Raw genomic sequence first — 23,339 nt, forward strand, 5'->3', positions numbered from 1 at the left:
CCTCACCTCTCGGTAAATCTCTGACACCTTGCCCTCTCCGACCCACACCCCTGAAAGGACCCTGTCCTGTATCCCGTGTCGGGAGCAACGGAAATTCCCTCACCTGTTGTCTAGTAAACGCCCTCACCTGCATATATCTCAAGAAATTTCCCCGGGGCAACTTATACTTTTCCTCCAATGCTCCCAAGCTCGCAAAAGTCCCATCTATAAATAAATCTCCCACCCTCCTAATTCCCAACTGGTACCAGCTCTGAAATCCTCCATCCATTCTTCCTGGGGCGAACCTATGGTTGTTCCTGATTGGGGACCCCACCAGGGCTCCCCGCACCCCTCTCTGTCGCCTCCACTGTCCCCAGATATTCAATGTTGCCGCCACCACCGGGTTCGTGGTAAACTTTTTAGGTGAGATCGGTAGCGGCGCCGTCACCAGCGCCTCTAAACTCGTCCCTTTACAGGACTTTCTCTCCAGTCTTTTCCACGCCGCTCCCTCGCCCTCCATCATCCATTTACGTATCATTGCCACATTGGCGGCCCAATAGTAATCGCCCAAGTTCGGTAGTGCCAATCCTCCTCTGTCCCTACTACGCTGAAGGAACTCCCTCCTTACTCTCGGAACTTTACCTGCCCACACGAAGCTCGTGATGCTCCTGTCTATTTTATTAAAAAAGGTCTTGGTGATTAGTATAGGGAGACTTTGAAATACAAATAAGAACCTCGGGAGGACCATCATCTTAATTGCTTGCACCCTGCCTGCCAGCGATAGAGGCTGCATGTCCCACCTCTTGAAGTCCTCCTCCATTTGTTCTACCAACCGTGTCAGATTAAGTCTGTGCAAGGTTCCCCAGCTCCTAGCGATCTGAATCCCCAGGTATCGGAAGTTTCTTTCCACTTTCCTTAGAGGCAAGCCTTCTATCTCTCTACTCTGGTCCCCTGGATGTATCACAAATAATTCACTCTTCCCCATGTTTAGCCTATACCCCGAGAAATCCCCGAACCCCCTCAAAATTCGCATAACCTCTATCATCCCCCCCGCTGGGTCCGACACGTATAACAATAGGTCATCCGCGTATAACGAGACTCGGTGTTCTTCTCCCCCTATAATCACCCCTCTCCATTTCCTGGAGTCTCTCAACGCCATGGCCAGAGGTTCAATTCAACAATGGAGACAGCGGGCATCCGTCTTGTTCCCCTATATAGTCGGAAATACTCCGATCTATGTCGACCTGTAACTACGCTAGCCGTTGGAGCCCCATAAAGAAGTCTAACCCAGCTAATAAACCCGTTCCCAAACCCAAACCTCCTTAACACTTCCCATAAATACTCCCACTCCACCCTATCAAATGCCTTCTCTGCGTCCATTGCCGCCACTATCTCTGCCTCCCCCTCCACTTATCACCCCTAATAGTCGTCGCACGTTAACATTCAGTTGTCTCCCTTTTACAAACCCTGTCTGGTCTTCGTGCACCACCCCCAGGACACAGTCCTCTATCCTCGATGCCAGTACCTTTGCCAACAATTTGGCGTCCACGTTCAATAATAAAATGGGTCTATAGGACCCGCACTGCAACGGATCTTTATCCCTCTTCAAAATTAACGATATCGTCACCTCCGACATCGTCGGGGTAGAGTCCCCCCTTTCCTGGCCTCATTGAACGTCCTCACCATCAACGGGGCCAACAAGTCCACATATTTTCTGTAATACTCCACCGGGAACCCGTCTGGTCCTGGGGCCTTCCCTGCTTGCATGCTTCCCAGTCCCTTAATAACCTCGTCCACCCCAATCGGTGCCCCCAGGCCTACCACCCCCCGCTCCTCCACTTTCGGGAACCTCAATTGGTCCAGGAACTGCCGCATCCCCTCCTCTCCCTCTGGGGGTTGAGACCTATACAGTTCCTCATAGAAGGTCTTGAACACCTCATTTATCTTTCCTGCCCATCGCACCGTGTCTCCCCTTTCATCCCTAATTCCTCCTATCTCCCTCGCTGCTGCACTCTTTCGCAATTGATGAGCCAACAGGCGACTAGCCTTTTCCCCATATGCATACCTCCTCCCCTGTGCCTTCCTCCACAGTACCTCCGCCTTTCTGGTGGTCAGAAGGTCAAATTCCGTCTGGAGTCGTCTCCTCTCCCTGTACAATTCCTCCTCCGGGGTCTCTGCAAATTCCCTATCCACCCTTAAAATCTCCCCCAGTAATCTTTCCCTTTCCTTGGCCTCTGTTTTCCTTTTGTGGGCCCCAATGGAGATCAGCTCTCCTCTGACCACCGCTTTTAGTGCTTCCCATACCACTCCCACAGGGACCTCGCCGTCGTCATTGACCTCCAGGTATCTCTCAATACACCCCCGCACTCTTGCACACACTCCCTCATCCGCCATCAGTCCCACATCTAATCGCCAGTGTTCTCTGCTCCCTTTCCTCTCCTAATTCCAGGTCCACCCAATGTGGGGCATGATCCGAAACCGCTATGGCTGAGTACTCAGCTTCTTCCACCCTAGAGATCAACGACCTTCCCAAAACAAAAAAATCTATCCGGGAGTACACTTTATGGACATGGGAGAAGAAGGAAAACTCCCTAGCCCTAGGTCTAAGAAATCGCCATGGATCCACTCCCCCCATTTGGTCCATAAACCCCTTAAGTAACTTGGCCGCTGCCGGCCTTCTTCCGGTCCTTGAGCTGGATCTATCTAGCCCCGGGTCCAGCACCGTATTAAAGTCCCCTCCCAAAATCAAGTTTCCTACCTCCAGGTCCGGTATACGCCCCAGAATCCGTCTCATAAATCCCGCATCGTCCCAGTTTGGGGCATACACATTAACCAACACGACCTCCATTCCCTCCAGCCTGCCACTCACCATTACATAGCTACCTCCGCTATCTGCTACGATGTTCTTTGCTTCAAATGCTACCCGTTTCCCCACCAAAATGGCCACCCCTCTATTCTTTGCGTCCAGTCCTGAGTGGAACACCTGTCCCACCCATCCTTTCCTTAGCCTAACTTGGTCCGCCACCTTTAGGTGCGTCTCTTGGAGCATAACCACGTCTGCCCTTAGTCCTTTCAAATGCGCGAGCACTCGGGCCCTTTTTATCGGTCCGTTCAGGCCTCTCACGTTCCACGTGATCAGCCTCACTAGGGGGCTTCCTGCCCCCCTCCCGTGTCGACTAGCCATTACCTTCTCTAGGCCAGTCCCATATCCCGCCTCCGCGCTCCCGCTCGCTCCCCCAGCGTGGATGTAATTACAACTTGACCTCAAAAGTTTCCTTGATAAATTCGGACATAAGAATTTAGAATGGAATAGGTTTAAGATCTCGATATGATGTTGATATAAGAACTTAAATTATTACAGATGAACTGTGTTGTTTCTGAGGTACATGTAGCACATTTTCATGGATATTAGCCAGGCCAGGGCAAGTAAGAGGAATTTATATTGGCAGCTGTGCTTTATTTCTATAAGCCAAATAGTCACATTTGTATGAAACAATTAAACATCCCTACTACAGTGAGGGATCTTATTTAAAATGTACAAGTTATTAAAAACAATAATAATGTTAGGTGAATTGGACATTCTGAATTCTCCCTGTATACCTGAACAGCCGCCGTAGTGTGGCGACTAGGGGATTTTCACGGTAACTTCATAGCAGTGTTAATGTAAGCCTACTTCTGACACTAATAAAGATTATTATTATAATAGAAAAAGTGATTCAGAGCTGGCTGTCTTCTCAGTGATGTGATTAGAGCTTTATAACATCATGTATATTCACATAGTATATATATATTTTTCTATATATATTGAAAACAAGTTCTACTGTACCTCAGTTGAGGTGGCACTGCCCTCAATGAATGATGGAGTTATGTTGCCAGCTAGCATCCAGCTCATGAATGAAGTTAGTAATCCACGATCACCATGGTATCCAAGAGCAGTCTAAACATTTATTCAAATAAATAAGAATATCTCTTTACAGATTTATAAGAAACAATAAAACACTTAAATGGACTTGGACATGTGCGAGCAGCCTTCACTACTATAATTATAAATTGTATAAAGGAGGCAAACAAACTGACATCTTAAATGAATGCCCCCAAATCAATGATAATTAATAAAGATGGAGGCCATCTTTGAAATAATTAGTTATTTTGCAATGTAAGATGTCAACACACATGTTAAACGTTTCAGAATAAGTTGATTTATAATGTCAATACTCTTAATTATGGTCAAAGAAAGATAGTTCTAAAGATATTTGGCTACTTTTTCATCTTTTGCTTGAAAACATGTGTGCTTTCCAGAATTTTAGGCTAGTTTTCACTTGAAAATTTAATTTCTGTGAGTTACCTTATGCAGTTGGTAAAGAGGCTTTTGCAAACAATCTTCCTGTTGATGAAGAAATGCACCCTTACAAAGACTATCCATCAGAAACAAAACACTTTTGTCTTTGTGCCACAGTTGCTGACTTGTCAAGACCAGAATCCAGAATTCCAGAACAGCAGCTGCTCCAACTCGACCAGGTTTATTGCTCTCAGAGACATGAGTCTGTAAACATGAATGGCAGTTAATTTCTTTCAAAGCATAACATCTAAATTCAATGACTAATTGTATTTATGAATATAGAGTTTAACATACAAGTAACATCAAAGACTTGCAAAAGTACTGTGCCTTTCATGATCACCAGATGCATTAATGCACTTTACAGCCAGTGAAGTAATTTTGTAATCACTGTTGTAATGTCGGAAACACAGCAGCCAATTTGCACACAGCAACTCTCACAACAACAATGTGAAATGACCAAATGATCTGTTTTATGAAGTTGATTGAGGGATAACTGTTGGCCAGGACATGGGGCTACTTCCCCTTTCTTCTTTGAAATAGTGCCAGAGTTTCTTTTATTTCCACTGGAGAAGGCAGATGGGTCCACGGTGTTATGCTGAGTGAAGGCATGTCTTACTCCTAACTTTAAACATGGACTGTGTTTGTATAGAAGCTTCTGAACCGTCTTTTATTTTTAAAAATAGACACTTACAAGGTGGCTAAGATGGCTGCCAAGAGTTCGATGTCTGGTGCAAATACACCAAGTTTCTAACTGAATCATATAAAAACAGAGTACTGTCTGTGCTGGAAGTCTGAAATAAAAACACAAAATGCTGGAAAACCCAGCAGGTTTACCAGCATCTGTGGAGATAGAAACAGAGTTAACATCTTTAGAGTCTGTACGACTCTTCAGAAAAGTCTATCAACTAATAAAGTATATTTTTTTGCGAAATGATTAATATTTTCATTGTAACATTTTTAAGTAATTAAAACTTACCATTTGGTCGCCACACATTAAAAAATCTCCAGATCACAAAATATGAAAATAAGGTCCTTATTTTGTAAAATTAAGCATGGAAAAGATTTTTTGCTTTTGGAACCCAAATCAGAAAATTAAAAATATGGAGAAATCCAATGAAGCATTTAAAAACAAGTTTAGAAAATGAAACCAACTTTCAAGTTGAAAATATGTTAAGACTACAACTTGCAAGCTTAAGATGTTTAATGTAAGAGAGGTAAACATCAGTGTGGATCACACGAATGTGAAATCTATTAGTATTGATTAATACTTAGAAATACAAGTATGTTGGTACACCAGGGAATAGACACAGATAACTTAAGTAGAAACGAATACTACAAATATGGATGGGTCTAACTTGAGGATCCCCAAAACTGAACTAGTGTCCTGAAGGAGGCAGACCGACCTACCTCAGCATAAAAAGATCAGTTTTTAAAATGCAGTCATAGGGTTTGGGTGGTGCTGGCTAGGTCAGCATTCATTGCCCATCCCCAATTGCCCTTGAGAAGGTGGTGATGTGCTGTCTTTTTGAACCACTGCATGTGTTGTTGGAACATCCATGATGCTGTTAGGAAGAGAGTTCCAGGTTTTGAACCAGCCACAGTGAAGGTATGGTGAAATAGTTTCAAGCCAGGGTGGGGTGTGGCCTGAAGGGGAAATTGCAGGTGGTGGTGTTCCCATGCATCTTACGTTGTCCTTTTAGGTGGCAGATATCACAGGTTTGAAAGGTGCTGTGGAAGTTTGTAAGAGATTAAGGAATAATAATGCCAAAACCATCAATTTAGCAACAAGATGCTGAATAAATTTTAAGTACATTCAGTTTTCTTTTATTTATTATAGGAGATTACTGCTGCCCATCTCTAATTGCCCTTGATGGTAGCTCCCTTCTTGAACTGTTGCAGGTGAATGCAGTCTCACCATGGGTCGCTTTCCTGTTTCGCTTTTTAACCCCTGTCCCTGCAACATTGCAGACTCTGGTCAAACCAAAAATATCCCTGGTCTAATGTACTGGCCCAGGTCTCCCCTTGTTGTCTATGGCATAGCCCATGATGTTATTTTGATGGACATTGCTAGCAACCAATCAACTCCATTGCAATCCGGGGGCTAAGCAGATCCTTGACGTGGATTGGTGCTTTTTATTTTGGAATGCCCTGCTGGGTGACTGTGTTTTGGGTTTCAGTTTTATTTGGAGGTGCAGAGCTAAGCAGAATCCTTTTGAATCTCTCTCCCAGACGGGGTGAAATTGTCTCTAAATCTTGCCTGGAACTCCCTTCAGGTGCACAGAGCAGTTAGTCAACATTCAAAGCCTGAATCAAAGCTGGGAAAGGGGAACTTTCCCAATTCCTCTCCCATTAAAGGTACCAGGCTACTTGAAGGCCTTGTGAAAACTGTTGTTCTGATATTCTATTTAACGGAGACAAGCTGGTGTGAGTCTGCTGAAGGTAACCACAAATCAGAAACTGAGCAGACCTGAAGTGCATCTTCTGAGGGTAAGGCTCAACTCAGCACAAGTTTAAGCGTGTCCCTAGAGGTGATCCCACAGCCCGAGAATCTGGCCTAGTGGCCCAGCTTGAAAATCCAAACCAACCGACGGTTCAACATCTTACATTCGGAAGTGATCCCTGCCTACAAAGACCTCAACACCAGCTACGAAGATCCTCAAATATCTCATGCCCTTTTAATCCCTACTATTTTTGAACCTTTCCTACTCCCATCGTGTCTCTATTGTGTGCGTGTCTGGGTGGGGGGTGGGTCAGGGTTTTGGGAATTGTTAGACGAGTAGACTATTGTTCCATTATATAATGTTTTACTTATAAATCTGGTGCCTGTAGCTCATTGGAGCAGTCAAGGGTCAAAGATCTCAGGAAAATATACAAATTATTGGTTAATTAGTTATATTGGGACTGTGGGGTCGGAATTGACCCCGCCCAGGGTGTCGTTACATTAGAGTTAGAATTTTGATTCAAGTCAGGATGGTGCGTGACTTGGTGGGGATCTTGCAGGTGTCAGTATTTCCATGCACCTACTGCCTTCACCCCGCTACATGGTAGAGGTTATGGCTTTGGAAGGTGCTGATGAAGAAGCCTTGTTGCTGTCCAGTTGTTGCAGTTCATCTTATAGATAGTATACACTGCAGCCACAGTGCTTCAGTAGCGAAGGGATTGAATATTCAAGGTGGAGACTGAGGTGTCAATCAAGTGAGCTGCTTTGTCCTGCATTGTGTTAAGCTTTGCATGTTGTTAAAGCTGCACTAGAGCAGGCAAGTGGAATACTTTATCACTCCTGACCTGTACCCGTTAAGATAGTGGAAACACGTCGGGTAGGGTTTTCTGACCCTGCCCGTTATCTTCCAATCCCAATAAAGACGATTTTTCACAGCAGGTTCCCTGGTGGTGCGGCCATTGAGCAACACAAATGGCCAGACTTCAGTGGGATCTTTTGGTGTCGCCGGTTGCCAATGTAAGCCACCTCTGGAAAATCCCAGCCTTCAGGGTGTGAGGAGACAAATCACCTGCCATAGAATACCCAGCCTCTAACCTGCTCTTGTAGCCACAGCATATGCTGTTCAAAGCTTTTAATTAGTCAGCTGTACAAGGAATGCATTCATAAATAGTTATGCTGATTTATGTAATCTTGGACACTGAGTGTGTTGCTATGTATTATTAGGTGAGCACAGCCAATTGTGTTAACAACAAACATTGTTGTAAGGTGTATATAATAATCTTTATTATGTTTTATGAATCCAAAGAAATGTATCTGGGAGAAATCATAGAGATGGCAATGGACACTGCTAACCTAGAAGAAAGCTGACCTCAAAGAAATATGACTATTAGGTTACCAACAAGAATACGAATTGTTAAAATCCACCTGTATTATTAGAAACTAGCATCGAACCTTGCAGTTTACGAACACTTCACTTTATTTCATACTCTCCTTTGTAGGATAGTAAAGTGTGAAAACCTAGGAATTGGGCATAGCATAGAGGGATGCCATTTTTGAGGGATTCTGAGTTTGTGAATTTTTGAGGGATTCGGAGTATAAAGAGAATACGAACATCAAAAGGACACAACATTAATGGCTTTTTGTGAAAAGGTGCTCATGTGAGATTAGAAAGTAGATGTCACTCTCTCTACCAGATAAGGAACCATGGCATGTAAAATCATTGATACACTGTTGGACATACAAAATACATTACTTACATAAATATGTTAGGTTATCAACAGCTACGTAAACTATCCCTGGTTGGTCAAGAAAAGCTTCCTCACGAGGACCCGGGTTCGAATCCGACCCCAGGTCACTGTCCGTGTGGAGTTTGCACATTCTCCCTGTATCTGCATGGGTTTCACCCCCACAACCCAAAGATGTGCAGGGTAGGGGGATTGGCAATGCTAAATTGCCCCTTACTTGAAAAAAAGAGAAAAAGTTCCTCACACATAGAGCTGATGATGATTGAGTGAGGGAAGGGTTAATTGGATAACAGCCAGAATAAAAAAAAGACCTTGGCCTGGATTCTCCATCCCGGAGACTAAGTGTTGGCGCTGGGGCAGGATTCATGAACTTTCATGACAGCAAAACTGGCGCCAAACCTGGACTGATTCAGTGACTATGGAGGAACCAGCACCGGCACCATGTGAAACACTATCGATTCCAATGAAAAACGGTGCAGGATTCACCGGGTCCATGATTCACACTTAGGAGGTTAACAAGTTGAAGCTGCATATACACATTAAAGTCCCCCCACACACTCATCCCAGCCAACAAGATGGCATTGGTTGTGCAGGAGCGCGCCCCTCCAGTCAATAGGTTGGCTGGGGCCAAGGGCACCTATGGGTGGCCTGGGGGGATGTCTATATGACCCATGGCCCTAAGTTCACAGCATATGTCAGTAGCTTGTGCAGCTGCATGGCTGCCTTTCCAGCTGCGGCAACGGTGTTCCATACCCGTCCGCCCCGAACGACCCCACAGCCCACCACCTAGCCACCCTGTGCCACAACCCCCTGGCCCTGGCAGGAGCCCCCTGGCCAGCAGCACAACTGTCAGCAAACTATGGTGATGTTGGACACTTTCCGTATCCCCTTCCCCTCTCTTCCTTCCCAGCGAAGACGCCGGTGTCACTATTTTTAAAAGCACAAGTGAACCACGCTGTCGGGAACTCGGCCCATCGGAGGTGGAGAATTGCAGAGGCCCCAGAGAATACTGGGTCAGGCCTGCTAAAGATATGCAAACTGTGTTTACTATACGTGTGTTCCGGACCGCATTCACACCGCTGTCGAAGTGACGGAGAATTGCGATTTGGCGTCAAATCGGTGCATGCCACGATTTTGGCGTCGGAGTCCATTCTCCGCCCAATTGTGTTTCCCGATTTCAGCGTCAGCCAATGGAGTATGCTGCTCCCTCATTTTGATTTTTGCGTGATGGAGAGAAAGATAACCCAGAGACAAGAATAAAACAAGGGACAAGGGAGAGAGAGAGAAGGAAAGACTCAAAGACCAAAGCTGTGAGAGAAGCTTTGCACATTCTTGTTCATTGTGCACTCTGTCATTAAGAACTTAACATGAGAGTATATTCCACGTTAAACAGTGAATTATTGCCTGAGTTTATTGACAATTTATCTGTGAATGCAATAAATTTGTCCTGATTTTGTCTCAATAAAGTAGGTTCACAACAAAGCTTTGTTGCCAAGTCTGTTCCTGCCTTAAAGAGCTGCAGGCTCTCTAAAAACCTTATAAAAAGATGCCTATAAAGATTTAGTGATCACTGTGGCATGGATGCCCCCTTTACCAACATTAATTCGTGTCTGGCGCCAAGTCAAGAAGATCACCAAATTTTCAGCAACAGTGACATCAAGCAAGACAAACTGCAAATCTCATTGAAGTATTCTCAAAGATATTAAAGCAGGAGTTAAAACGCTCTTATCTTCATTTTAAATTTATTAGAATCAAACAAATGATTTGGATATAAATATGGGCTAATGGTAGAAGCTAAAAATATAATACAAACTTAAAAAAAATTAAATATATGGATTTCTTTGACATAATAAGGAAATTTGATAATCCACAAATATTTAATTCCCCAGAGCCAGAGAGTTTTCCCAGTAGTGATAATGAACCTATAATGCCATTAAAAATCATCAGTTTCACACCATTCAACAAGATGCAACCTTTTCATGCTTTGCATTTTTGGGAGCCTACCACCTTGTGAGACGATGACTCAAGAGGGCATTCAATGATAATTTGAATAGAAAAAATATGCAGGGGTACGGGGAAAAGGCAGGGGAATGGTACTTAGTCATACTGTTCATTTAGAGAGCTAGTGCAGACACAATGGCCCGAATGGCCTCCTTTTGTGCAATAACAATTCTGGGATTTGTCTCTTGGTGGTCATGTGTGTGTTCTTAGTCAAGGTTTTACAGCAAGACTAGTAGCGTAAAAGAATAACTTGTCATCATTTTAGTGAATTCCAAATGATTGCAGTCTGGGGGAGACCTCAACTGCACACCATTTGGAGAACTGGCAGCAACTTTTGGATTTCTGCATTTTAATGTACACGTGTCAAGTTCAGATGTTGCTGCCCATTTTAGAGGAGCAATGATGGCAAATACTGACGGTTTCATTATCATTACTATCACAATAGTAATCACTAGTTCAAAGTGGCAGTGCTCACATGTATCTGTGGCAACAGGGGGGAGGCAGTGACGTAGTGGTATTTTCACTGGACTAGTAATCCAGTGACTCAGGTTATTGCTCTGGCGACCCAAGTTTGAATTCCACAGCGGATGGTGAAATTTGAATTCAATTAAAATATGGGAATAGAAGTCTAATAATGACCATGAAACCATTGTCGATTGTTGTTAAATCTCATTTGGTTCACTAACGTCCTTTAAGGAAGGAAATATGTCATCTGGTTGACATGTAGTTGATTCTGAAATGCTCTTCTCAAATGGCTTGGCCTAGAAGACTACTCAGTTCAACGGCAATTACAACAAAAGGGCAACAAAAATACTTTGTTGGCTGCAAAATGATTTGGAACATCTTGCGGTCATTGAAATGTACCATATTAATGTAAGTTTATTATTTCTTATGTATGATTATTCCTTTGTATTCACCCTTTATAACTAATGTTTCTTTTTACCTGGATCATACTGTTTAACAATTTAATGTTTTCTCCATAACTGATGCCAGTCAAATGTTGTGCTACTTTCTGGGTCACCTGTTGAGTCACTCCCTGAAGCACACCACTGTCAGTCTGAAGAAAAAGCTGCAGCCACATTATAAACCTACGGTGGAGGAAGAAACAAATATGATGAGTTTTCCAATTTGCTTAACGTTAAGTTGCCTAATCATAATAATAATCTTTATTAGTATCACAAGTAGGCTTACATTAACACTGTAATGAAGTTACTGTGAAAATCTGCTGGGAATTGAGACAGAAAGTACATTATAACAGATTAATTGGCAGATCATGAAGGCTACCAACAAATGAGCTGGCGCACTTTGCCGTATAACAAGTCAGGATTGATGGAGCAGCTGGTCTTTTTCTGTCCTTTTGACTTTTAATGAGTTAATGTAACCGCAATCCGCCTACCAGTCACATAAAAGGTGCAGCAGGCTTACTTTGGTGTTTAAGAACATGCAGTGTTCATGATACAGAGGTCTAAAATATGTGCTCATGTAAATGACCAATATTGCCTAATTTTCATTAAGTCAATCCGGTCAATTACTTAATTTGCTGGAATTCAGTTAAAATAGAAAAAATGATCATTTATGAAAAATTGTTATTTTACCAATTAACCTGGTGCCAATATAAGGATTTGCTCAGATGTCAACAATTTAGGATATCAAATAACAATCAGGTAAATGGTACAAATGTTAGTTCAGATAATTCACTGAACAAATTAAAACAATTTTGTATGTGATAGCATACTTTTCCAAGTTTGTTAATGAAGGTCAAGTAACTTTGTGACCTTAATAGTCAGACAGTAGCTAAATTAAGCTGGTTAAATGGCTCAAATAAGAATTTAACGCAATATTAACCTATGCATTAAAATTAGTAACTTGAGGAAATTAAACACCTAAAATCAGTAGGATTTTCAATCAGTTGATTTCCAAAGTTACCAACTGGCTGGCATGCCTTCTAACATCAATAACCATGACTATGAACAAGAAATATATTCTAATGAATGCAAGTCTATTACTTTCAGTGGAAAGTAAGATAGCTTCTACTTAACTGTTCATTTTTCAGAAGATAATACTGGCACGGGTAGAAGAGTGGCAAGATCTTATCCAACACATGGACTACTGCTTTAAGATGTTTTGATTGTACTAGGACACCCAGCAGAGGTATGCCTTCTGAGCAGAATTTGTCAATGCTGAAATAAATTTTACACAGAAACAAATTCAGAAGGTCGTAACACTGGCTTTATATCTTTGAATCAAACAATCAGTATATAAAGTTATCATTCAAACCGCTTCAATTGGTACATGGTGTAATAATTAACAACAGGTCCAGGGTAAAGTGGCATAATAATAATCTAATAATGATAATCTTTATTATTGTCACAAGTAGGCTCACATTAACATTGCAATGAAGTTACTGTGAAAATTCCCTAGTCGCCACATTCCGGCGCCTGTTCGGGTACACTGAGGGAGAATTCAGAATGTCCAATTCACCTAACAAGCACGTCTTTTGAGATTGTGGGAGGAAACCAACGCAGACACAGGGAGAACTTGCAGATTCCACTCAGAGGGTGATCCAAGCCCGGAATCGAACCTGGGACCCTGGCGCTGTGAAGCAACAGTGCTAACCACTGTGCTACCGTGCTGTCCGTAATAAAATAGGTGTTAACATATTGCTCTGGAGGTGAAAGCCATTGAATTGTTTTTGTTCCCCAACAAATGTCAGACTTAACTATACAGGTAAGTCACCTACTATCTTAATTGGACACAACCATGTCTATTAGTGGCCATAATTATACGAAGATAATACTGGCACGGGTATACGATATACGAATGCACAAATACAGCTATATCATTCAATGTGCAGCTGCTTTCACAGTTTAGAATACAACTTCACTCCAAAGTCTACAAAGGCTGTAAAGGAAAAATAAACAACCTGATTGCCTGAAGTATCCAGTACATGTGTCAATGTCAGGGGAATATAAAATCATACTTGATTCCACGATTGCCATTTTGCTGCCCAGATTCACAGATGGATTTTAGAGGGCGCCATATTCCCACTCCCCACTGCAACTGAAAGTCAAGTCGTCAGCATGCCCACCGAAAACCTGGCTGCCACACAGTGATATGATGCGAGAAGCAGTTTTAATTGTTCCACAGTGGGACATTCCCCTCCCACAAATGGGAAAGTATCCTGCTCCAGTGAGCTGCCAGCCAATATGTAGCCCCAGAAACGCTAGTATTGAGTGGTGGCTGCTGCTCGAACTACAGGCAATCCTTGAGGAAGAAGACTGATGGAGTTCAGACTTAAAAGTTTAAGTCTGAGATTTTGGATGGACTTGGGTGGCAGACCCCAGTGAGTGGGGGGGGGGGGGGGGGGGGCAGAGCCTGGTTTGAAAGGACAGGGAGGAGTATGATCCTGGGGGTAATGGGCACAGCTACCCCCCCACCCAAATATCAAAAATGATATTCTGCCTTCCAGCCAGAGAGTAGCCCACACATTGAAAACAGCTGAGCTATTACTTTGCCTCTTTCCCCCTGCCTTATAGAATTTGGCCACTCAAGGGACTCAAATAGACCTAAACCTCCTCCAGCCACTGTAATGTGGAAAGCTCAAAGGTAGGCAGAAAGGCGAGAAGGCCACAAGCTTTATTATATGAGCCCCCCTACCCCAACACCCCTCCCTTCAAATATGCCTGCAGGCGACTGTAAAGTCCAGCCTGTAGAGTTTCATTGTTGCCAATGGAATCATACTCCAGGTTGAATTATTGCCTTTGGAGTCCGAGCAACAAAGTGAGGAAATTGAAAAAGGTGAAGGAACAATGATAAATGAAACAAATCCTGCAGCAAAGAGTTCTCAAACACGGTACAACAGTGACAGACAAAAGAAAATAATTAGAGAGGATCTCAGTGCTGCAGTATTACAGATACCAGAGGAGGGCGAGAACAGTGATTACATGAAAATCTTTCTTTCTTAATATTTTTATTGGGATTTATAACATTTAGTCACAAGATTTATACACAAGAGACAGAGCCATTGGCAAGAACACAAAAGAAGAAACCAAGCAACAACTTCTTCATAAACATCTGAACCACAGGCTGTCACTTTCCCTGTGACCCAGGTTCCCGTACTCGCATTCTCTTATTTACATTTGTATTTAGAATCAATGGCAGAAATTTATTTATATTTACACTCATTTTGATTGGGGGGCGGGGGGGGGAAAGAAGGAGACCTGTTCCCCCACTGAGTTTTTGAGGGAGGTTCGGATGGTCCGCCTCTTCAGTTTTTCATTTGTGGGAGGGGTCTGTTACCCCTCTGCTGAGTGGAATTCCTCCCCGTCTGACCTCTGCTGCTGTGCGTGAGCTCCTTTCATCCAGCGGTGCTCCTTGCATCACCCTCCACCCCCCTACTATCTGCACCCCCTCCCCGAGTTAGTTGCTGGTCGCACACGTCCTCAAAGAGGTTTGTGAACTTCTTCCATCGTGGAATCTCTCCTCGGATCCTCTGATTGAGAATTTTATCTTCTCTAGTCTCAGGAACACTGCCTGGTCTGAGAGCAACTCTGAGGTCCTGGGTGGCGCTGCCGAATTCCAACCTAGCAGAAGTTTCTGCCTGCCAATTAGTGAGGTGAAGGTCAGGCACCCCCCCCCCCCGTGTAGAGCTCTGCATGCTCTGACCCCCCAAGAGCCGCCACATATGGGCATGGCTCCATCTTGACCCCCACAACCATGGACCTGGCCTCAAAAAAGGCCATCCAGAACTACCCGATTCCAGGGCAAGACCAGAACATGTGGGTGTGGTTGGCCGGGTCTTCCTGACACCGCTCACATTTATCCTCCACCTCCAGGAAGAACCCCCTTATTCGATTAAGGTAGTGGCCTGTGCACTACCTTGAGCTGTATCAGACTTAGCCCAGTGCAAGAGGAGGTGGAGTTGATCCTGTGCAGAGCCTCGCTCCAGAGTCCTCCCCCTATCTCCATGCCCAGCTCCTCTCCACCATTTCCATCTGGTCTTGTCCAGTGGGGTCCTGACCTTTCCCATGAGTCGTCCATAAATGTCCCCACATTTGTTGTTCCTAACCAGCCCCAGCCATACCATTGTGGCCAAAAGTGTGTGTGTATCTCCGGACATGAAAATCTTTTAACCTCTCGTGTTGAATGGCATAGCAACTGAATTCACTGGAATACTAAGGAAGAATGTTAAAAGTTCTTTGTAGTTACTATAATTTAAAAAGGTATCGTTAGTTCTACTCTTTAATATGACATACACAGTGTGCATTATACCTGTGACCTATTGATGTTATTGACAGCGCAAGATAACAACCAATAGGAATGCCAGCTCTTACAGCTTTAGAAAGAGGATGGAGGGTAGGTGATTCATTCATTTCTGGTGCAGTAAAAGCGTTGTTAATAGGTGGCCAACCCTGGTTGTTGCATGAATGATTATTGTGCAGCTTCAATCTGACAACCAATTCCCATGCCCAGTGATTAAATAAGGCCTCAGGAGTCTGATTCAGGCGAACAACATTAGCCAAATATGACACCTAAAATGAAACAAAGGATCAAAAATGTTAATATGGACAGAGATGAGCAAAATACTTTAAAAGTTTAATAATCACAAAATCTTTATTAACGGAAGTTTTGCTGAAAAAAGAGACATGCTGTCGATTGGGACAGATCTGCAAAAATATCAAATCTAAAGGGAACAATAATTTATACTATATGAGAAAGAGGGTGCTGTTCAGTTGGCAAAAGGGCTCTGACTAGTAGAGGCACTGCAATGGAGAATACACCAGGGAACTGCCTAGCTATGACTTAATTCAAACCAGGCAGGTTGACTTTGATCAGTCAAGGAATTGTCATGGAGATGGACCAGGGAATGGCTGTAATCCAAGCTAATGTTTAGTTTGCAAAGGACAGGGCTATGTGTGTGAATATATGTAGCTTCCAGCACTCGTAAGTGAGCCATACTGCAAGTCTGACTGATAATATTACTGATTATATTGAATGATTGAAGTACATGTGAAAGTTTAGATATTATTGTGTCCAGGAAAGGTATAATATACTTCAAGGCTATTTTTGAAAAATCATCTTGTAATTGGAGCTGGAAAATTTAAATTCAGTTAATAAAACAAATCTGGAACAAAAAACCAACATCAGATGATCATGAAACTTGTAAACTGTCTTCATTAATTGCTTTCAGGGAAGGAAATTTGCCATTCTTATCCGTTCGGCCTATATGTGACTTCAGATTCACGGCACGCAACTGATTCTTAACTGCTCGAGCAAATTACTCAGTTTTATACAACTGCTACAAAGTCTAATATCCTATGGATCAGATGAAATTTCTGATGAAAGTCCTGCCAGATAATAATAATAATCTTTATTGTCACAAGTATGCTTACATTAACACTGCAATGAAGTTACTATTAAATGCCCCTGATTGTCACATTCCGCCACCTGTTCGGGTACACAGAGGGAGAATTCAGAATGTCCGAATTACCTAACAGCATGTCTTTCAGGACTTGTGGGAGGAAACCGGAGCACCCGGAGGAAACCCACGCAGACACGGGGAGATTGTGCAGACTCCACACAGACAGTGACCCAAGCCGGGAATCGAACCTGGGACCCTGGAGCTGTGAAGCAACAAGTGCTGCCCACTGTGCTACCGTGCTGCCCCTGTCCAATCGTGAATGGTGGTGGACAATTAAATAACTAATTGGAATAGGAGGCGCTATGGTCATCCTGACCCTCAATGACGGCAGTACAAAAGACTTCAGTCAGAAGTGCCAAGTGGATGATCTATCTCAGTCTCTTCTTGCGGTTCCCAGAATCACAAATGCCAGTCTTCAGCAAATTCAATTCATCCTGTATGATACTGAATTGGCTGAGTCACTGGATATAAGAAAGGCAATGGGCTCTTACAACATCCCAGCAGTAGTGTTGAAGACTCTACAACTAGTAGTGTCTCTAGCCAAGCTGTTCCAATACAGCTGCAACAGTAGCATCTACCTGTCAATGTGGAACATTTTCCTGGTATGACTTGTCCACAAAAAGCAGGATGGATTCCATCTGGCCATTTACTTCCAGTCTATTCTGCATCATCAGTAAAGTTGTGGAAGCTCTCATTGCCAGTGCTATCAAATGGCACTTACTCACTATAATCTGCTCGCTGTTGTGCAATTTGGGCTCCAGACATTACTTGTCTCCAGACCTCATTACATCTTTGGTCCAAATATGAACAAAATAGCTGAATTCCAGAGGTGAGATAAGTGTGACTGCAATTGGAATCAAATCATCTCAACTCAGGAAGAACATTACTGCAGAAATTTCTCAGGGCAGTGATCAAGGCCTGTGCAACCTCAGCTGCTTCCTCAATAATCTTCCCTCTGAAGTAAGGTCAGAATGGGAATGCTTGTTGATGATTGCAGAGTGTTTAGTTCCACTCACAGCTCCTCAAATATGAAGCTATCATGCCAGTATGCAACATATTATTCAGGTTGGGGCTGATCAGTGACATTCTTACCACACAAGTGCCAGATAATCATCATCTCCAACAACAAAGTCTATCTTCCCTGGACAATCTAAACTAAACAGTTTTTTGATTAGTAATAGCCAATTGATGAGGGTAAGCCATTGATATGGTGCACATGAACGCCCAGGAAAAAGGATTGATAACAATTTCTTACATAATAGGTTATCAGTAAAGTTGAGGTCCATTGAATAGTAGCATTAATATTAAGTGGGCTGAATGATAGGAAATAGAGTAGCGGTGAACAGCTGTTTTTTGAATGGAGTAAGGCATATCCTGGGAAATATTATGGGGTTTTCGAGGGAGGTGTACCAGGGCCACTGCTTTTATTGACATATATTGTTGACCATAAACTTGGAAATACTGTGAACTGTGAAGAGCATAATGATAAGCTTCAATAAGACAGGCAGGCTAATGGAAAGGGTGGCCACATAGCACATTAAATTTAATGCAGAGAAGTGTGAAGGAATTTTTTTTGCAATAAAAATGAGGGACAAGATAAAATAAAAGATGCAGTTCTAAAGTGGGTACAAGAACAGAAGGAATTGGGATATGTGTACAAATCATTGAAACTGGCTTGGCAGATGAGAAAGTGGTTAGTTAACACGGTATACAAGATTCTGGACTTCATTAGTAGAGGTATATGAGTACAAAAACAAAGAAGTTATGAGCACCCTCCAAGAAAAATGCAGATGGAAAAAAAATCAACGTTCACAAATGGCTAGATATTTCTGTTTTAAAAGCGAATAAAGAGAAATCAATTTTGAACTTCACCACCAGTCCCAACAAAACAGTCTGAAATCCTAAGCAATTTGGAAAAATTTGAACTGATTCTTCTCCCCTACTTGACTTTAACACAAGGCTAGAATTCAGGAAAATAAAAACAAGTAGAATATTCATAAGGAAAACCTCTATAACCTCTGTATCCTGAGCATTCATTTGTCCAAAATAGGAAACAGGAGCAGACCATGCAGCCAATCAAGCCTGCTCTGCTATTTAATATAATCATGGTTGATCTTCAGCTTCTACTCCTTTCCCACCCACTCCCCACACTCCTAGACTTCCGAAGAGACCATGGGGTGGATTCTCCACGGGGTTCCCAATCCAGCGGAGAATCGAGCTTTGGGCTAAAAAACACCGATCCTGTTCTGATGCTCTGGTCCCCCACTGGCGGGAAGATGCAAATAGGTCATTTGAACCCATTTGTATCTGATTAATGGGCTGGAAGCCCGATTCTCCACATCCCCATGATGCCCCGGCCCTCTCAGCCGGGATTCATGAGGGCGTGGCTTGGTGCAAGGATTTTCAAGCGTGGTCCTGACAGTGGCCCAGCCCCTCCCATCATATCCCCAACAGAGACCCACCCCCCCATCAGACCCCCAAAAGAGACACCCTCATCAGGCACCCAAAAGTGATTCTCATCGGTCCCCCAAAAGAGCCCCCCCCCCCCCCAAAAGCTGAAGAGCAATCCAAGCAGTAGGTTAACAACCAGTACACTTCAAAGGGTTTGAAATCCCTTGACAGCCTTTGAAATGTGCATCTTCCTTTCAATTTCACAAGGCAATACATTTCATTGGCCAGTGACTGACAGTTTTATTACTCCAGACAGCTGCCTGGTGGATTGTTCATTGATAGTTCCCTTAATGCTTGACTGCATCTCCATTACCTTGCTTAGTGGGCAGCACGGTAGCATGGTGGTTCGCACAATTGCTTCACAGCTCCAGGGTCCCAGGTTCGATTCCCGGCTTGGGTCACTCCCTGTGCGGAGTCTGCACGTTCTCCCCATGTGTGCGTGGGTTTCCTCCGGGTGCTCCGGTTTCCTCCCACAGTCCAAAGATGTGCAGGTTAGGTGGATTGGCCATGCTAAATTGCCCTTAGTGCCTAAAATTGCCCTTAGTGTTGGGTGGGGTTACTGGGTTATGGGGATAGGGTAGAGGTGTGGGCTTGGATAGGGTGCTCTTTCAGAGAGCCGGTGCAGACTCGATGGGCCGAATGGCCTCCTACTGCACTGCAAATTCTATGATGATGCTAACCACAATGTTTAGAAACATGCTTGCTATGATTGACAGCCCTTCACCACATCAAAAGCAGCTAAGTGCTTTGACTTCCTCTTTTTCACCGGCTAATGCAATGTGTTGTGTGCATTGCTCTAAATGGCAACCCAGTACCGAGATTCTGACAGAATCCTGTGAGCTCTCCACCATGCATAAATGTGCATGGTAAGGGGACGAGAATCGGTCCTGGGTACCGCTCCTAGCGCCAGGAGCTATTCCACTCCGGCGTAAGAACTTTGTCTCCTGAAAGACTAAGGGCAGCAAGGTAGCACAGTGGTTAGCATGGTTGCTTCACAGCGCCAGGGTCCCAGTTCGATTCCCGGTTTGGGTCACTGTCTGTGTGGAGTCTGCACATTCTCTCCGTGTCTGCGTGGGTTTCCTCCAGGTGATCCGGTTTCCTCAGTCCAAAGATGTGCAGGTTAGGTGGATTGGCCATGCTAAAATTCAACAATGGAGCATCCGCAACCTTCTGGTGTAGGAAATTCCAAACATTCACAATCCTTTGAGTGAAGAAACCTCTTTTCATTTCAGTCATAAATGATCAGTCCCTTATCCTGAGACTGCGGACCCCTATTTTAGATTCCCCAGTCAGGGGAAACAACCTCTCAGTGTCTATCTGGCAAATCACTTTAGTATCTTCTATGAGATCACCTTTGATTCTCTAAACCCCAGAAACTATAGATCCAATTTACTCAGCTTCTCATCAAAGTAGAACCCGCTCAACCCAGGGACCAACTTGGTGAACCTTCATTGTAACCCCTCCAATGCAAGTATCCAACCGTAAATATGGAGACCAAAACTACACAGTGCTCCAGGTACTTCACCAAAGCCCTGCAGCAGGACTTCTTTATTCTTGTACTCCATTCTCCTCGCAATGAAGACTAACATGCCATTTGTTTACCTAACTGCTTGCTGTACCTGCATACTGGCTTTCTATGTTCCATGTACGTGTACATCCAGCCCCTCTGAACATCAATATTTACATGTTTCACACCTTTTAAAAATATCCTGCCTTCTAATCTAATATTCCATTTGCCAACTTGTTACCCAATCACTCAACCTGTTTATATCTCTTTGCAGCTACTTTGTGTCTTGCTCACAGCTTGCATTTCCAGCTAGTTTATAATCGTCATAAAACTCAGATGAAGAGAAAGAGTAGTGCACCGAAGATTGTAAATAGTTGAGATCTCAGCACTTATCAACAAGTTATTTCCTGCCAACTTGAAAATGCCCGTTTCTCTCTGCTCTTTGTCTCCTGCCCAATATCCAAGCCTTTATCCATTATAATATATTACCCACACTCTGGGTCCTTTTGAATATGAACCTTTTTATGTGGTACCTTCTCGAATAATTTCTGGAAATTCAAGTTTGCATCCTCAAAAAACTCTAATAAAATTGCCAAACGCTATTTCCTTTCCATAAAATAATGTTGACCTGTTCTTTTTTTTTAATAAATATTTTATTGAAAATTTTTGGTCAACCAACACAGTACATTGTGCATCCTTTATACAATATTATAACAACACAAATAACAATGACCTATTTTATAAACAGAAAATGAATAAATAATAAATAACAAAAATGAAAACTAACCCTAATTGGCAATTGCCTTATCACAAGTAACACTCTCCAAAAATATAATCTAACAGTCCAATATATAATTATCTGTAGCAACGACCTATACATATTATACAGTATATATTAACAACCCTGAGAGTCCTTCTGGTTCCTCCTCCCCCCCTCCCCACTCCCCCCCTCCCCACTCCCCCCCCACTCCCCCCCTCCCCCTCCCCCCACCCCCCCCACCCCCCCCTCCCCCCCTCCCCCCCACCCCCCCCCTCCCCCCACCCCCCCCTCCCCCCACCCCCCCTCCCCCCACCCCCCCCTCCCCCTCCCCCCACCCCCCACTCCCCCCCCCTCCCCCCACACCCCACTCCCCCCCCCTCCCCGATCCTGGGTGCTGCTGCTGCCTTCTTTTTTCCATTCCATCTATCTTTCTGCGAGGTATTCGACGAACGGTTGCCACCGCCTGGTGAACCCTTGAGCCGACCTCCTTAGGACGAACTTAATCCGCTCTAGCTTTATAAACCCTGCCATGTCATTTATCCAGGTCTCCACCCCCTGGGGGCTTGGCTTCTTTCCACATTAGCAATATCCTACGCCGGGCTACTAGGGACGCAAAGGCCAAAACATCGGCCTCTCTCGCCTCCTGCACTCCCGGCTCTTGTACAACCCCAAATATAGCCAACCCCCAGCTTGGTTCGACCCGGACCCCCACTACTTTTGAAAGCACCTTTGTCACCCCCATCCAAAACCCCTGTAGTGCCGGGCATGACCAAAACATATGGGTATGATTCGCTGGGCTTCTCGAGCACCTCGCACACCTATCCTCCACCCCAAAAAATTTACTGAGCCGTGCTCCAGTCATATGCGCCCTGTGTAATACCTTAAACTGAATCAGGCTTAGCCTGGCACACGAGGACGACGAGTTTACCCTGCTTAGGGCATCTGCCCATAGCCCCTCCTCGATCTCCTCCCCCAGCTCTTCTTCCCATTTCCCTTTTAGTTCATCTACCATAGTCTCCCCTTCGTCCCTCATTTCCCTATATATATCTGACACCTTACCATCCCCCACCCATGTCTTTGAGATCACTCTGTCCTGCACCTTTTGCGTCGGGAGCTGCGGGAATTCCCTCACCTGTTGCCTCGCAAAAGCCCTCAGTTGCATATACCTGAATTCATTCCCTTGGGGCAACCCATATTTCTCGGTCAGCGCTCCCAGACTCGCGAACTTCCCATCCACAAACAGATCTTTCAGTTGCGTTATTCCTGCTCTTTGCCACATCCCATATCCCCCATCCATTCCCCCCGGGGCAAACCTATGGTTGTTTCTTATCGGGGACCCCCCCCAAGGCTCCAGTCTTTCCCCTATGCCGTCTCCACTGTCCCCAAATCTTCAGTGTAGCCACCACCACCGGGCTTGTGGTGTAGTTCCTCGGTGAGAACGGCAATGGGGCTGTCACCATAGCCTGTAGGCTAGTCCCCCTACAGGACGCCCTCTCTAATCTCTTCCACGCCGCTCCCTCCTCCTCTCCCATCCACTTACTCACCATTGAAATATTAGCGGCCCAATAATACTCACTTAGGCTCAGTAGTGCCAGCCCCCCCCTATCCCTGCTACGCTGTAAGAATCCCTTCCTCACTCTCGGGGTCTTCCCGGCCCACACAAAACCCATGATGCTCTTTTCGATCCTTTTAAAAA

At 44.2% G+C, this 23,339-nt stretch overlaps 1 protein-coding gene across 6 annotated transcripts in view; it reads right to left on the reverse strand.

Annotated features, from left to right (window-relative positions):
• epg5 (ectopic P-granules autophagy protein 5 homolog (C. elegans)) overlaps positions 1-23,339 on the reverse strand; it is a 269,249-nt gene that overhangs the window by 124,560 nt on the left and 121,350 nt on the right. For all 6 annotated transcript variants that reach the window (XM_072497129.1, XM_072497130.1, XM_072497128.1 and 3 more), the window contains exons 16-20: positions 15,776-16,035; positions 12,544-12,684; positions 11,448-11,592; positions 4,325-4,522; positions 3,806-3,916 (exon numbers count right to left, since the gene is read on the reverse strand). In XM_072497129.1, coding sequence (XP_072353230.1) covers positions 3,806-3,916; positions 4,325-4,522; positions 11,448-11,592; positions 12,544-12,684; positions 15,776-16,035 — 855 coding nt within the window. The remainder of the gene's footprint in view (positions 1-3,805; positions 3,917-4,324; positions 4,523-11,447; positions 11,593-12,543; positions 12,685-15,775; positions 16,036-23,339) is intronic.

This window comes from Scyliorhinus torazame, chromosome 3 (genome assembly GCF_047496885.1).
Source record: "Scyliorhinus torazame isolate Kashiwa2021f chromosome 3, sScyTor2.1, whole genome shotgun sequence".
Lineage (NCBI taxonomy): Eukaryota > Metazoa > Chordata > Chondrichthyes > Carcharhiniformes > Scyliorhinidae > Scyliorhinus > Scyliorhinus torazame.